Raw genomic sequence first — 17412 nt, forward strand, 5'->3', positions numbered from 1 at the left:
AGGAACAGTCGCAAAAAGCAGTCCTAAGCTGCCAACGCTAACAAAGACTCACATGACACCAGCCAAGTACCTGCATACTCCAACTCACTAGGTCACAGAAGGAGAGCGTCTTGTAACTTTCAATGACTCAATGCGGTCAGCCCCAGCTTTTCCAGACCACACTGTCAGCCTATAAGCTCTTTTGACACGGGCACGAATACCTTACTTGCACTTGGCCAGAGTGTTTGGGTTCAAAGCCCTGCTCATGGCGAGGAAGAACTGCTGTGTGCTGTGTTTGGCAGCGCGCGTCCTGCCGAGACAGGAGTGGAGATTTTCTGCCTGGCTGAGATGGAATGACTACCGCATGACATGAAGCTCAATGGACAGCAGAAAGATGTCAGTCACACACACACTGCAGCTCATCACCCATCGCCTGCATACTCTACCTCCTTTGGTGTCTGTTTGTCTTTGTTACACACAATTTGACTTTCTGTGTGATTGTTAATACATCCATTATTTCCACCTGAAAAGTGTTTATTAGTTGTGCTCAACAGGTGATTAAATATGAGTAGTAACAACATGAGTGACTGATTGCAGCACAATTAAGATGAGAAGGTTTTAAATCATCGCGTATATTTTATTTTTAGTTTTCATTGTGTGCTGAGATTGATTCAATTTGATCACAATATAAATGAACAGCTACTTAACTTATCGCCCCATCTTTAACTAATAGCATTATTGCTATAATGTTACTTGTTACAAATACTTTTTATAATGCCTATATGTCAACCTAAACTAAAATCCTCAAGGGGGTTCCAATTAATTTGTATTGTTTGCACGTATTTTAGACACATCAAGAAGTAACAAAATGAAAATTCAAATTTTTTCCCCTTGGCTCATATGTGAATATTAACTTAGATTGTTTTCTGTTTAATACTTCCATGTCATGAGTAAGAGAAAAAGCAACAAAACAATAAGTGAGGCGTAATGTCCGTTTTCTCTTACAAATAGAACATGGAGCTCAACGAATGCACTTGTTTGTCACCGATTTCGACCTTTGGATTTTGACAATTGCTCAGAATTCTTCAGTGGTACCCCCCTTATCCCCAGACCCAACCCCCACATATGCATAGCATATATACACTTCGTGAGTGGATGAATGAAGATCAAGACCCTATGTAACAGATCATCTCTATTTTAGGTGCTGACAACAGAAATAAAAAGTATGTTCTTCTGTATAGCTATAAATAATTGGTGTTCCTGTGCTTTTGAATGAATGAATGCATAAATAAATAAATAAATAAATAAATAAATAAATAAATAAATGCTGCACTGCTGACCTAGTACATGACACCCAAACATGAGACATAACATCACATTTCATTTTCACCCATTGCTGTGAGGTACTATAACTCTGTAATCCTTTATTGCCATCTACTGGTTGAGAGACAAAAACTACTTTGCCGGTATTTCCCTGCCTCTGGCCTTATTGTGCTGTTTCCGGTGTGGCAAACGTTTTGCTGTAATCAGTGTTTCATTAACTATGCTGCTTTAGCAAGAATATTTATATGCATTATGTAATGATCATCAATCAAGCATTCAAGTCTGGGAAGCGTTTGAGGAATCAAGTTTCATTGTTTAAGTTGTTTCATGACAACAATAGAATAGGAAAACAAAAATGAATGTTTAAAAAGCGACACTGCTAAAATTTGAGGCCACCATTGTACTTTTATTTATTTTTCCAAATTAATTTTATTGGTGCCTATTTGTGGTATTTATTAATACACATTTCTGCAATTTTATTCAGGTCCCTGGACAATATATTGAGCATAATCCTGCTAACAACACTGAAGACATTTTAAATCATTTAACAGTTTCCTCCTGAGGACATTTTCCATCACATGTATCTTTTCGATCCCTTTTATTGTTAAACACCTGCCCATTGGTTGTTTAGTTACAGCAAAGATCATAAGCTGATTCAATTTTATCTGATCACGTTACCCTACCTCTTTTGTATCTGCGGTTAAAAGCTCTTGAGCGCCTTACTTATGGCTTAATTACAGCTATCGAATAATGGCTGCAGCTGGCACATGTGTAACAGTGCAATAACTCATAAACATAGCATTATCGCAGAAGCAAAAAGCACAGTGGGCTAGGCAAAGAGTATCCGTTTCAAAAGTACTGGCCACATGCAGTGCCAAAATGTAAGAAAACACGGATTGACTGGCCGCTTGGGAATAATCACGCACTTAAAAGCAACAGGTTGATACACTGTATCCGCTGTCACAACAATTCACCTGCCGCCATCATTCAGCGCCACCATTCACAGCCACGCCATCTTTTTTTCTGCCTGAGCAAATGGGCATGTCAGCACTTACTGTGCGGTATTGATCGAACCTCAGGTGCAAAGTGGAGACACCCGCTGAACACCTTACCTAACACTTTTTTTAAAGGCAATATTTCTAAACCAGACACTGTTGCTTCAACAGCATGGCGATCTTTGCCTCTTTAGAGCTCAGAGTGAGTAAACATGAGGCTGAAAGCCACCGCGAACTCCTTTAGAAAATACAACAAAACGAGCTTTAACTGTAGTTACATGCTTTTCAATGCCATGCAAACATAGAGCTGATGTGATCCTGGCTAACCCCACTGGCCACTGTGGTCACACAAGTGTGCACTGCTGACAGCTCCTGTTAGGACTCCATTGTTTGGACATGGCCATGGAAGACAAGAGAGGAGCGAGTTCAAGCACAAAGAGGACACAGGTACACGCTTTCCTCTGTCTCATCCCAGCTGCTCCTTCGTTTGGACGCTTCGCTGTCAATCAACCTCAATGAATGGAGAACCCCGACTTGTCCACAGCTCCAAGTATTGGAGTAGTCCAGCGGCAAGAGCTCAGTACACCCCTGAGCCACTAAAGACAGGTGCAGGCCAAGATATGAGCGTCTCATAATGGTGCTGACAGACAAGTTGCTCTTAGAGTCTCTGGATGGAGGTCCAGCCGTGCACTTTAATGCTCATGGTCATTTGTCACAGCCTAACTGCTGGAGCAAAGGTGCTGTTGTGCCTTGTCAGTTTGCACATGTTCAAAGCAAATGAAATAAAATACGAGCACGGAAAGGATGTATCTGTTTTCATGCATGGATTCTACAAACTCCAAGTCAGCTCTCTTGGAAACAACCAAGTTCATAACATGTTCAGCAATAAACAACAATCAACAATATCCTCAAATTTCGACTTAGATGATCTCAACAAGAGACACAGTTTCAGCAAAAACGTAAACGGTTGTTCTGTCAGATTAAAATGGTCAAAGTGACAATAGTGTGAATGTGCTAAAATTGATTATTGTTTATTGTATAAGAAAACTTGGCAAAACTTCAAGTCTATTTTTGTGCTATTCTTTTACACCACCTCAATTCTATTAAGTCTCCAGTCAGATTGCACTGACATCATCCCAATATTAATTGCAACTCATGGTGGATTTATTTGAGGGATTATAATGGCTGTAATACAACAAAATAAAGTAAACAATAAAAAAGAAGAAACATCTTCATGACATCTAGGATGACTAAAACAAATTCTGATATTTAGTGGTATTTTAGTTTGACCTATTGAATTCACGTGCAATTCCTGACCTTTATTTTCTTGTTGGGCCCTTTTTTAAGTTGTCTGCAGCTTTTAGAAGATTCAAATACATGACAACGAAGCTAACACATTTATTATACAAATACCAATGAGTAAGAGTTTACAAACAAACATGGACTACGGAAGCATGGCGCTGCCAGTGTGAAGTAAAAAATGTTGGACTGGCAATTACGTTAGAAACTCGCAAATAAGTTCGAACGAACTTGGAGATAAATGCTACAAACAGCATTTCCCATTTTCCCAAGTATTGTTTAAATACATATTTAAATACGTTTGAACTTACTCATGAACATGTGCAAAAGTATGTGCTAGTCAAAAATAGTTTATTCCACATTGGCAGCTCCATGGTCTATGTTAGTTTGGACAGACCAAGGAAACTGCAGTAAATACATATGGTTGTATACCTAAAAACTAAGTTAAAATTCTTTGTAAAACATTAATTTCTAAAAAAGAAAAGTTTAATATTGTGTTCATGGAGCCATATTAGGCCTTACTATATTTAAAAAAGACAGAGGTCATTCAGGTCACCTAGACAAAGGCCTTTATAAAGGGAGTGGAAGCCCTGTGTGCCAGGGATGACAGATGCAGAGACGCGATTGGCCTGTTCCCGTACGGATGGGATTTGCTGTCAACAAGTCCCAATTAGTCCAATCAGAGTGGAAGGAAACAGCAGAGAAAGGATACTTTGTCAGTACTGCTGTTTGTGAAGCTGGAGGCAAAAGCAAAACACAATCGGTGGCTCATTCTTCCTGTATCACATTCTATGGAGGCGAATTAACCCAGTCTTGTTGTGGCATGGCTTTGTTGACACACGCTGCAGCAAGGGCCTCATTGTTTCAGCTTTAAATGTTGCTGCTGATGTAAATACTGCCGTCTGCTTTGCTTTTGTGATTCTGAATGGTAGCCAATGAACGGGACTTCTTCCTGACACAAATGTGTCATCGAGAGCCTTTCAAATTGTGAACAAACACTGCCATGATCTAAGCAAGCTGCAGTTCACATGAAAGTCCACGTGAGAAAATTCAAGTGAGGGCACTTCTGAGGAAGTATGCAGTCCAGAGAACGGATATAAAGCCTTTTTTGGACAATAAGCATGGCATAAAATTCTGAGAAATAGTTTGAGGGACTGCAGGAAACGAACGATTGAAGTTGCGATCACGAGAAAACTGGGAATGGCTGGTGACCAGCGCAGTGTTCCCACCTCTCACCGAAAGTCAGCTGGGATAAGGTCCAGTATACCTGTGAGTTGCAAACTAAAAGAGGATACGCGATACAGAGAATGGATGGATGGATGGATGGATGGATGGATGGATGGATGGATGGATGGATGGATGGATGGATGGATGGATGGATGGATGGATGGATGGATGACTTAAAAAACATGAAGAAATGGTAACTTTAAAATGATGCATAAACTGTAGAAGATAATAGAATGGACACCATATTATAGTTTTTGTGGTGACTAAAAACAGGAAATATCTTATCACATCTCTACTCATTAAAGTAAGAAAAAAAACAAAAAACTATTGGGTGACCTTGACCGGCCAACTTATCAGCAGGGACTTAATGAGTGACGAGACATTGATCCTTGACCCAAGGAAGTCACGTTGCTGGAAAGGAACTGAAGGTCCGATTCATGCTGAGAATATCAACGTAGTCAGGATAGCTTGGATGGCAGAGGTGAAGATGGACAGGTAATTGGAAAGGTGGAGCAGAGATATCTTTTGTCTCGGGCCCCCTTCTTTAGATGTATGATGTGTCTTAGTACATTGAAAAAAAATCCATTCTTTGAAAAAGTTTGAAGTTAACACAAATTCCACTGAAAAGCAGATAAACGAGTATATTTCTGTATTTGTAGGCTATGCTGGATGATTCCTGTTGCAACTGCAAAATGGATCCATCCATCCATCCATCCATCCATCCATCCATCCATCACCTTATTACCTATCATTATTATGATTAGATTCCTTCATCCAAAAAATTTACACATTGACACCAAATACGTTGATATGCTTCAAGAGAAGATTTGAATTGAATTGAATTCATACCAGACGATCTCAGATTTGTAATAGCCTGTGTATGTTTATGATTTAAAGGTGTTTCCAGGAGTGCCTCTTTGCATATACTGCCAATTAATGAAATTGCTTTGCATTGCTGCTGTACCTGCAAACGCACCACTGCACAATTGTTCAATTTTACAATGGCCCTTGTTGTACCTTGCTTCTTTCGGAGAGCCATTATGACTGTCAACCCAAATAAATGTATGAGAACCTCGTATTATATACAGTGAAAGCTACAGAACAAACTGACAAATAACTCGTTTTCAAATCAGATGAGTAAAAACTGGTCAAATATTTTAAAAAAAGAGATTATAAAAAGTGAAGACAATTTGCAATTCTAGTAATGACACACGAATTTGATGCACAATTTGTCTTCGCGGGCCACATAAAATGATGTGGTGGACCGTATCTGGCCCCCGGGCCTTGAGTTTGACAACCATGTGTTAAACGGATTACTGCGCTGAAAACAAATAGTTCCGCAAACAATTCGGAAATAACATTTTGCCGGACTTCGTATCGTATCGTATTTGATTACATTCTAAATAAAGGCATATTTTATTTGCAAACCAATTTTGTTTAAGTACGGTTAACGCGGCGACCTACTGTATGTTGCACGCGGAAGGATTTTGCCAGGCTCACTTCGCAAATGCGCCACCTCAATTATCGCAAACTATAAATAGACGACCACAGAATCTTTTGTTCATCGACAGACTTCGTTGTTTGCGCGTAAGTATGCAAAACAACATGTATAGAATGTATCGGAACTTTGAACGTAAATGCTTTATTTCTGTTATTTGTTTGTTATGGTGAGGTATCGAAATAGAATTATTGGACTAATCGCCTTTTTGATTCATCATTTAACGTACATGAATATTGAAATGTATTGTGGCCCGATGATGCCATCAAATGCGCATTAGATAGATATTGGGTTTTATAGCTTTACTTGCGCTTGTCGTGGTATTTATTTAAATTAGCTAAGGTTAGCACAGTAAGCACGTTGTCGGGATCGTCACAATGAGCAGGTGCGAACTGGGGCCTACTAAACAGCAAATGGCTCTAAACCACGATTGATAGTTAACTATTTTCATTGATGCTCGTGTTCGAACGCTTGGCGAAGTGTGCCCGGTGGACTCTTGTGTAGAATGTTAATTTTTAAAATCTTTAGTTTAGGAAACTTTGAGATTGAGGGGAAATGGCCAGTCAACAGAAAATGCCCATTAGCGGACGCTCGCGAGCAAGAGGCAGAGCACGTGGTCAGGATCCTGGCCCGCCTGGGGTAAGTCAAGTTCAAATTTCTTAAGTATGTGAGTCTAATTGGAGCTTTATACATGATGCATATATGCTACAACAATATATGCTATTAAAAAAATGGTATAACTGATCAAATATGTGAATATTAGACAGGTTAGCCAGTTATTCCCATTTCAGGGCTGGGCAAATAATTTTTCATTGGGGCCATCATCATTAGATTTGACTGGCGATGCCCCCATTTCAAAGTCGCTCCATGCATAACGTGATGTACATTTTATGAAGGTGTGTGACACTCTGAAGTCATTTAGAGATCCTGTCAAAAACTATATATTCCAAATGTTACATGAGGGATTGTGCAACAGTCATGGCAAATGATGCATTTTTAATCTTTATTGCTCCTGCAAGACTCTGTCCAGAGAACCTGCACCAGATGTTGCAGCAAAACAAGTAGGTGGTTTGGTTGGTCGAGGGAGGCAGAAGAAAGCTCTGGTACCTTTTACTGAAGAAGGTATTGTTTTACACGATGTCATGGTCCTATTTTATAAATCTATCTATATATATTAATATATATACACACACACACACACATTTTTACCCATAATCAAACAGCCCTAATCTACAGTCTTGTCATAATAACAATATAGGGCAGAGGGGATATTAATGATCTACATTTGTCTATTGTTAAGCCAAAACGACCATCTTGAACGACAAAAAATTGTGTAGTCTGAACTTGTCATCAGCAACAATAGTAATCCTTGAGAAATATGACAGTTATATTCTTTTATTTACTTTGTTCAACTCCTGGTTCTCACTGTCTTACATTGTAGCTGCTCTGGAGATCTCAGCTGGATTTCGCCAGGTGAAGCTAGGAGAAAGAGGTGGACGTAGAAGCGATTTCCATGATGGCGGCATTAACACCAGGCTGACGATGGAGCATGTCAAAACGTCAAAGTCTGGTATGTTATTTCAAAAGCACATGAATATTCATTGATATTTCGACTGCAAACCTCTTCTGAATGACTACTTTCAATCAGCGGGAGTGACGGGGTAAATTTTTCTTTTGATATCTAGAAATATAGATATAAAGAAATATCTGCATATTGACTTTTTCAGGATCAAGTGGCTCGGCTATTCAGTTGTCGGCCAATTTCTATCGCATTGTGTCCCGTCCTCAATGGGTACTCTACCAATACCATGTGGACTTCAATCCGCCAATGGAGGCCCGTCGCCTTAGAACAGCCCTCCTATTGCAGCATGAGCAAGTCCTGGGCTCTGCTCACTGCTTTGATGGAGCAGTCCTGTTTCTGCCTCAAAGACTTGATGACAAGGTGATGGCAGACTCCACATTGACAACACACGTGGCCTGTAACAATCTTGTCCTTGACAATATAAATGATTATTGACCCTTTTCCTGCACACAATTGCGTGCCATGTGTCCAGGTCACTGCGCTGCATAGCAGGACAAGAAATGGAGAGGACGTGCAAATAACGGTCACGCTGACGAATGAGCTACCTCCAACATCACCAGTGTGCCTGCAGTTGTACAACATTATTTTTAGAAGGTCAGCAGTTTTATTTTCCCTTTCATATGCTCCCCGTTTTGACTCTTTAAATATTATATAAAAATTGTACACGGCTTCAGTAAGAAATAAAATAGAGCAAATATTGTATAAAAATCGTACACGGCGTCAGTAAGTAGTAAAATAAAGCCCGCATTGTTGATGGTCCACCATGTTTACATGCTATGAAATGCAGCAGAGGCTTGGCTTGTGACATTCTTTAAAATGATGGCAACAGACCAATATTGGTGCATTATGGGTGGTCTTTATCTGTCTGTAACAATTTTTTGGGTATTCGATTAATGACGTCCATCCATTTTCTGTACCGCTTGTCCCCACGGGGGTTGTGGGCGTGCTGGAGCCTATCCCAGCAGTCAACAGGCAGTAGGCAGGGGACACCCTTAACCAGTTGCTTGCCAATCACAGGGCACACAGAGACAACCAACCATCCGCACTTACACTTACGGGCAATTTGAATTGCTTTATCAGCCTACCATGCATGTCTCTGGGACTCGTAACGCCACATCATTTTTCCCTAATATTTATCCGATAACCTTTGAGCATCCTTTGTTTCTTTTGAAGGATTTTGAGAATCCTTGGCATGCAACAGGTTGGACGCAATTATTACAACCCCAAAGATCCACTCAACATCTCGCAGCACAGGTACATGTTGCTCTCCTTTTAACACACTATTTAAAAAAAAAAAAGCTAAAGTATTTACAGTCATTTTTGGTAGCATTGGATTCTCATATGAAAACAACATTTCTGGGTCTTTTTTTTTTTTTTTTTTAACCAATGGCCTTGAATTATTTTTCCCCCTCTTCAGACTGACTATATGGCCAGGCTATACCACAGCCATCTTGCAGTACGAGTCGTCCGTCATGCTGTGCACCGACGTGAGCCACAAGGTGCTGCGTAGTGAGACTGTGCTCGACTTTATGGAAAACCTGAGGCAGAAGTGTGGATCACAGAACTTCAGTGATATCTGTGCCAAGGAGCTTGTTGGACTTATTGTTCTCACAAAGTAAGAAGGACATTGAGATGAGTTTCGACATGATCAGCTGAATGAAACGCACTGACCATCAATTGACACTAAATGTCTTTGTTCTTAACGATTCTTTTTCTACCCGTCTGTGTCATTGTTAGATACAACAACAAAACTTACAGGATTGACGATATTGCTTGGGATCAAACGCCCTTCAACACATTCAAGAGAGGGGACAAAGATACCTCCTTCAAGGACTACTACAAAAATGTTAGTTATACAAACTATTTATGTGAATGCTCCGATTCCTGGATGTGTTCCACCGCGTGTTTTTCTTTTTTCCCATGTATTACATCTCATTTTATTCCTTCACTATTTTTCTATTGATCATAGCAATACGGCCTGGAAATCACTGACTGCAATCAAGTTCTCTTGGTCAGCCACGTGAAGAGAGTTGCTCCAGGTCAAACTCCTGCTGGACCAGCTTTGCTTATCCCAGAACTGTGCTACTTTACAGGTACTCGCTATATATCGTATCCAAACCTTGATGCTTGTAATGATTGACTTTTGCAATTCTTGTGTTCAGAGAGCGAAGAGAATTTACTCTTAAACTTGTTGGCAAAGTAGTTGTAACAAACAAATTAAATGAAACAAATTAATCTCCTTTGTCAAGGCCTCACTGACAAGATGCGAGCAGACTACACCATCATGAAGGATCTCAGCGCGCACACCAAACTGGGACCAGAACAGAGAGCAGAACGCCTTCTCAGATTTTCTTCCACCTTGAACAAGTAAATCTCCTTTTGTGTCCAACTTGAGTTCTTGTTGGTATTAGGGATGGGTGAGTATTGGTACACAATATCTGTATCGAGCTGATACTGTACCAGCCTTATTTCAATCGATCAGGTTTTTGACCGATACCAGTCATCAATAACAAGGTGCCATCTTTTTGTCACTTTTAGTATGATTTGATTTATTTTTAAACAGTTGCATACAAACAGTACTAATACAAGAACCACAAGCAACCAAACCAAACAACGGTGTATATCAATATATACCGTAATTTTCGGACTAAGTCGCACCGGAGTATAAGTCGCACCAGCCATAAAATGCCCAAAAAAGTGAAAAAAAACATATATAAGTCGCTCCGGAGTATAAGTCGCATTTTGGGGGGCAATTTATTCGACAAAATCCAACACCAAGAACAGTCATGAACGAGCAACAACAGGCTAAACGATAGCTATGCTAACGTGACATAAACACAAACTAAGAGCTGAGAACGGCCCTGACGTAAAATTCAGAGTTATTCAAGTAACTATTACATAAATAACACGTTAATAAAACCATCTGCGTCACTCCAATTCATTAAATCCATCAATCGTCCTTTGTCAACAATGCGTGCGCGCCGCTGACGGCTCTTGCACTTAAAAATATTCCACAGGCCCATATAACGATATATAAATTATATATCAAATAACTATTATATAAGCAATAATGTTATCAAACCATCTGTGCACTCTAAATCATTAAATCCATCGATCAAATTCCTCGTCCTTTGTCAACATCGCCGCGCGTGCGCCCTGACGTCAGCCTCGTCGTTATTCCACAGATCTACTATATTGTAGCGTTAACAAAGTTCAAGGAAAGACGTGGGTTTGGTAAACGGCTCTTTATTTAACAAAACAAACTTACAGGCGTGTGGCGGCGTGGACGTCCAGCCACGAAAGGGGACGAGAGCTCCATACGATAGGACCGGGCGTGCGTAGAAGCCATGACCGAGCCCTATGCACCGTCCTCGGACAGCCAGCCGGCTGAGCGCCGGCCCTCGACTTCCATCCACGGAGCTGAAAGGCAGCTCGGTAGAGTAGGACCGGGCGTGCGTAAAAGCATTGTCCGAGCACCATCCACCGTCCCTGGACGGCCACCCGGCCGAGCGCCGGCGCCCGACTTCAATCCACGAAAGTGAAAGAAAGCTGGACGAGTCGATCTTTGTCCTTTATGTAAACAACCGTCGCGCTGCTGACGCGCGACGTCGCGTTGCGCTGCTGGCGCGCTGCTGGCGCGCTGCTGGCGCGCTGCTGTCGCGCGTCACTCGTCCAGCTTACTTTCACTTTCGTGGATTGAAGTCGCGCGCCGGCGCTCGGCCGGGTGGCTGTCCAGGGACGGTGGATGGTGCTCGGACAATGCTTTTACGCACGCCCGGTCCTACTCTACCGAGCTGCCTTTCAGCTCCGTGGATGGAAGTCGAGGCCCGGCGCTCAGCCGGGTGGCTGTCCGAGGACGGTGCATGGGGCTCGGTCATGGCTTCTACGCACGCCCGGTCCTATCGTATGGAGCTCTCGTCCACTTCCGTGGCTGGACGTCCACGCCGCCACACGCCTGTAAGTTTGTTTTGTTAAATAAAGAGCCGTTTACCAAACCCACGTCTTTCCTTGAACTTTGTTAACGCTACAATATAGTTATATAGTAAATCTGTGGAATAACGACGAGGCTGGCGTCAGGGCGCACGCGCGGCGATGTTGACAAAGGACGAGGAATTTGATCGATGGATTTAATGATTTAGAGTGCACAGATGGTTTGATAACATTATTGCTTATATAATAGTTATTTGATATATAATTTATATATCGTTATATGGGCCTGTGGAATATTTTTAAGTGCAAAAGCCGTCAGCGGCGCGCACGCATTGTTGACAAAGGACGATTGATGGATTTAATGAATTGGAGTGACGCAGATGGTTTCGCGCTGCTGTAGTCACTTGAAATTCAAATTACAGTAATCCCTTGCTACATTGCGGTTCGTTTATCGCGGTTTCATTTTTTTTTTTTTGAAATTTTTTTTTGAAATTTTTTGAAAAGAAAAAAACCACATAAGTCGCTCCTGAGTATAAGTCGCCCCCCCACCCAAACTATGAAAAAAACCGAGACTTATAGTCCGAAAATTACGGTACGTATATTAAAATATAATTCTCTATCAGCAGTCAATCTCTTGGCCATATTCTTCACTTCTTATTCAATTGTGGTTCTTGGAATTTGTGCAGTAGGGCTGTCACAAACAAATATTTTTCTAATCTATTATCATATTCCATCAATTGCTCCACCCCATCCTAGAGGGCTGCTCCCTCATTAATTTGTCAAACTGGTCTAAAAAAAGTTATTTTGAGCCTTTTAAACCATAAATGATACTTGAAGTAATGATGGTTGTGTTTTGAAATTACTATCAGGCTATGTCATCTGTTATGAGTAAACCCAATGAAAAGTGGTCATTGCAGCTTTTTTATATGATCTCATAGCGATACTGAAGCATCGGGAGAGTTGACCAAGTGGGGACTAAACTTTGACAAGCAGCTCCTGAAACTGACTGGCAGAGTCCTCCCACCAGAGAGGCTTTTCCAGCAATCAAGATCGGTAAAAATGTGTCTATTTTCTTTTAAGATTAAATTGATATTAACAGATTTGTCCCTTTTAGTATGGTTACAACCCCCGAACAGCTGACTGGTCGAAAGAGATGCGTGGGTTACCTGTGATTCACTCGCCACCTCTGCAAAATTGGCTGCTGCTTTACGCTCGACAGAAGAGCAGGGAAGCTCAAGGCCTCCTGGAGACTCTGTATAAAGTTGCAGCTCCACTTAAGATCGCCTTACAAAAAGCTGTCATGTGAGGGACATAAAGTCTGGAATCACCCATGTCGTTTAAATCCAGCCTTTGTCGTTAAACTGTCGGTCTTTCTCCTCCATTAGGATTGAATATGAAGATCATCCGGAGTCTTTGCTGCGAACCCTGCAGCATAATGTCCGAGCTGAGACACAGATGGTCGGTGGCAAAATCGTTATTGTTCATAATTGATCTGCATTTGATTAAGTCAGTGTTTTGTTGCTGTGCAGAGGGGTAAATATTTCTAAATGCATTCAAATGATGCCTAATGGAAATGTTACGCTTGTTTGTAGGTGGTGGTGATCCTCAGCAGCAACAGGAAGGACAAATACGACTGCGTTAAGAAATATCTCTGTGTGGATTGCCCCACTCCCAGCCAATGTGTTGTGGCCCGCACCATCAGCCGACCTCAAGCCCTCATGACAATTGCAACCAAAATTGTGTTGCAGATGGCCTGCAAGATTGGAGGAGAGCTTTGGAGTGTGGAAATACCTGTAAGTCTCAGGCATGACTACTACAAGTTACGCAAATGATTTGTTCATGGTTCCCCTGTCTAAAGGTGGGGTGATATAAGCTTCGAAAGAGGGCTGCACAATATCAGAATCACCTTTATTGTCGTCGTACTCAGTACATCAAATATTGAGCGCTGCTTCCTTGGTGCAAACAGCAAATTAAGAGCACTCAGAACACAAGATAAAATGTAAAAAGGATATAAAATATATACAAAAGGCAGTATATATCTCAACAAATATATCAATTTCACTATATTGGCCCATATAATATGTCAAACATGCAATCAGTTTCTGATGGAAATGCATGCACACAAAGAGAAAACCCCAAACAAACACCGTTACAGTGACATTTGTTGTGTGCAGCTGAAGCAACTGATGGTTGTGGGTGTGGATTGCTACCACGATATTGCTGCTGGGAAAAGGTCCATCGGTGCTCTGGTGGCTAGCCTCAATCAGAACATGACCAGGTTTGTGAATGGAACCAATGCATAGCTGATGCTAATCTGTCACAATGTATAACATTTGTCTTATGTTAAGATGGTACTCAAAAGTCAAACTGCAAAGCCGAGGTCAAGAAATTATGGATGGACTGAAGATGGCCTTTGCTGGCAAGTTCATAATCCAAAAATAACTACCCTATGAAAAATCACAGAATATTAGTATCAGCAAAAATCTGCTTTGCAGGTGCGCTCAAAGACTACTATAAATTCAATAAATGCTTTCCATCCCGCATCGTTGTGTACCGTGATGGAGTGGGGGACGGCCAGCTGCACACTATCGTCAACTACGAGGTGGCCCAGATTGTCGAATCCATCAAGTCCATCGGCCAAGACTACATGTGAGTGTCCCTCTGGGTGACCCTTGAATAAGCATGGCGCTGATGAACTTTTTTGAACTGCCTGTCCATTTGGCCAGGCCCAAGCTGAGCGTGGTGGTGGTGAAAAAGCGCATCAACTGCCGGCTCTTTGAGCACAGCAATGGAAACGTCTTAAACCCACCTCCAGGGACAGTCGTCGACTCCGAAGTCACACGTCCGGAGTGGTACATTTAAGCCTTTTTGCTTATCCATAATTGTCATGATGTTTCCTTTGGAAGGACAGAAATGATTTTGACCTCCATTTGCCAGGTACGATTTCTACATCATTAGCCAGGCTGTCACCTTTGGAAGTGTCTCTCCTACCCACTACAACGTTGTGTACGACACAAGTGGACTGAAACCTGACCATATGCAGCGACTCACCTACAAGCTGTGCCACATGTACTACAATTGGCAGGTAAAGTCACCTTAAACTTCATCCCCTCAAATAACAAATACAAGCCCCAATTCCCATGAAGGTTGGGATGTGTAAAAGGTATATTAAAAAAATACAATGATTATAAATTCCCCATTCATTTCCAATTGCACATTTACTGTACTTTGTTTCCATTTGAACTTCAAATTATTCATGCTCATTCAGTTCACCTTGAGGAAAAATATCTTACATGCCCCAAACTGCTACTTACAAAAATTCTAAAATTTCCTCATTTGAATACCCGCAAAAAATGAATTAGGATTTCATTTTTTCCCTCTAATTTCTACATTATTTTGATTGCTACAAACGTTCCAACTTGACTGTTCAGCTGATCCCAACCAATGCCAGTAACTACCACTTACCTAAAATTCTACAATTTCACCTATTAGAATGACAATAAAAACTGTATTTTTGTTTGTCTAATGCAGTGGTTCCCAAACTTTTGCAGGCTGGCGCCCCCTTTGGCTCCCCAGTGAATTCCTAGCGCCCCCCCCCCCCAAGGCATTTATATAAATAAATAATACATTTATATAAATAAATAAATAAATAATACATTTATAATATCATTACCATTACGTTGAATTAGTGGGAGCACTGAGTTTGTTTCTCAGAAACGAGCCGGTCCCATCTAGACGTAATCGGAGACAATGACACCCGAAGTGATTTAAGGTTTGTCTTTTATTGCAGGATGCTTGGTCTCCATGTGTTGAAGCAGTTTTGAATGCTTCACTGCCTGGTTAGTTAGCCTGTCGCCACATATTAGCTTTGCGGGCTCGACTGGGGAAACATGTCACGTGACCGGGACGAGTGTCTTGACCTGAATTAATTGATCGTCGATTAAAAAAAAAAAATCTGTGCGGCTTGGCGGCCCGGTACCAAGTGACCCACGGACCGGTACCGGTCCGCGGCCCGGTGGTTGGGGACCACTGCCCTAACCAGCTCAACACAACACGGCGCGTTCTGGCGAGTCCCCAATTTCATGTTGACTTGAACTCAAGATGATGTTGACCGCCAGAATGCGGTTTTTATTATAAGATAAAATTCTGAACATTACAAGCTTGAAATTACAAACCTGAGCTTTTGCTTTTGTAGTCTATGCTGTCGGATCTGACTGGGCCAGAGCGGCGTGTTGTGTACAAATCGACTGCCGCCCCCCTACCGCCCCCCTACCGCCCCTTTCTTCCTCACCGCCCCCCCAGATCTTTCCACCGCCCCCAGGGGGGCGGTACCGCCCACTTTGGGAACCACTGGTCTAATGTCTTCATTTTTTTTGACTGATTCAAATTGTTGCAACTTTCAAATTAGTCTTCTCCTGCCTTGCCACCTAGTGTAGAAAGTAAGCACTGCAGTACAATGCAATGAAATAAAATTGGCGACGGCAAATGTTCCTTCGCTCCTGCGATGTCAGCCACTAAGGGTCACCCCTGATTAAAATCTTTTGACCTTTCTCCCTAAAATAATCTAAGTCACGAATGATTTTAGAATAGGACTTAGAACAAGGACCTTCAACGGGAACCCACATCATTTGAATAGGTGCTTGTAATTAACTGCCCTCTGTAGCTTTAAAAATATTTTCTTTAAATATTGTTGTCCAACATTCCTACCTCAACCCAGTCCTGATGATTTCCATCATTGATGCAATATACCAATTTGCTTTTTTTGGGGATTTCCTTGTAAACTATTTCCTGTTTTTTTTAGGGGATCATCGCAGTCCCTGCACCTTGCCAGTATGCCCACAAATTGGCCTTCCTTGTTGGTCAAAGCCTCCACAAGGAGCCCAATGTGGAGCTGGAGGACCTCCTCTTTTATCTCTAGGGAGGAAGCAGCCCTGTTTGGCTGTTTGTTTTCTTATGTTATCTGTTTTGTTGTTCTCTTTGTTTGAAATAAAGATCTAGCAATCAATCAATTGCATGCTATTTGTAACCTCGAGGCCTTTGGTCCGTTCTAAATAGAGAATTTGTACTTTGAAAGAATACGTTCAGTGTGATAGAGCAAGACAGGAGTGGACTTTATACCTTTTTTTTTGGCTCGGTTTATGATGCTTTACTCTTAACTCACCCAAGCATACCTTCTTAAACCTAGAGGTGGATGACCTCTTATTTGTTGAGATGAAAAATGCTTGTTCAGGTGTTGGTTAATTTTACGTATCATAAATGTGGATTTGCCTTGAGGTTTTGCAATGTGCCTGGATAAGGTGTCAAACACGAACATATTCAAGATGGCAGACATCATAGCATCTGTAAAAGTCAAGGTTCTTCAAAAAGAAAAATACCTTATCCATTGGTTGACCACAATCAATTTGTGGGAAAAACAGGTCATCTCTTAGTCAATCAGACATGCAAATTGTTAAAAAATATCAAATTTATTTAGAAAGGATTGCACATGCACCCACAGTAATCCAGCAATATAGGCTGATTATTCTTATAATAAAGCTAGCTCACATTGCAAACTAAAAGATCTTCACACCATGAGAAAC

General features: G+C 41.4%; 1 protein-coding gene across 1 annotated transcript; it reads left to right on the forward strand.

Annotated features, from left to right (window-relative positions):
- Positions 1-6876: 6876 nt before the first annotated feature.
- Positions 6877-16787, forward strand: LOC119127459 (piwi-like protein 1). Its single transcript, XM_037259400.1, has 20 exons — positions 6877-6960; positions 7341-7443; positions 7763-7891; positions 8049-8263; positions 8376-8497; positions 9077-9157; positions 9321-9518; positions 9641-9749; positions 9873-9996; positions 10153-10270; positions 12772-12886; positions 12948-13135; positions 13219-13291; positions 13426-13626; positions 14008-14111; positions 14182-14252; positions 14329-14482; positions 14560-14685; positions 14771-14918; positions 16635-16787. The coding sequence occupies exons 1-20, from the start codon at positions 6877-6879 to the stop codon at positions 16749-16751; spliced, it is 2580 nt and encodes an 859-aa protein (XP_037115295.1). The 3' UTR covers positions 16752-16787.
- The last annotated feature ends 625 nt before the right edge of the window (positions 16788-17412 follow it).

The sequence above is a fragment of the Syngnathus acus genome, chromosome 9 (genome assembly GCF_901709675.1).
Source record: "Syngnathus acus chromosome 9, fSynAcu1.2, whole genome shotgun sequence".
In the NCBI taxonomy this organism is placed as follows: domain Eukaryota; kingdom Metazoa; phylum Chordata; class Actinopteri; order Syngnathiformes; family Syngnathidae; genus Syngnathus; species Syngnathus acus.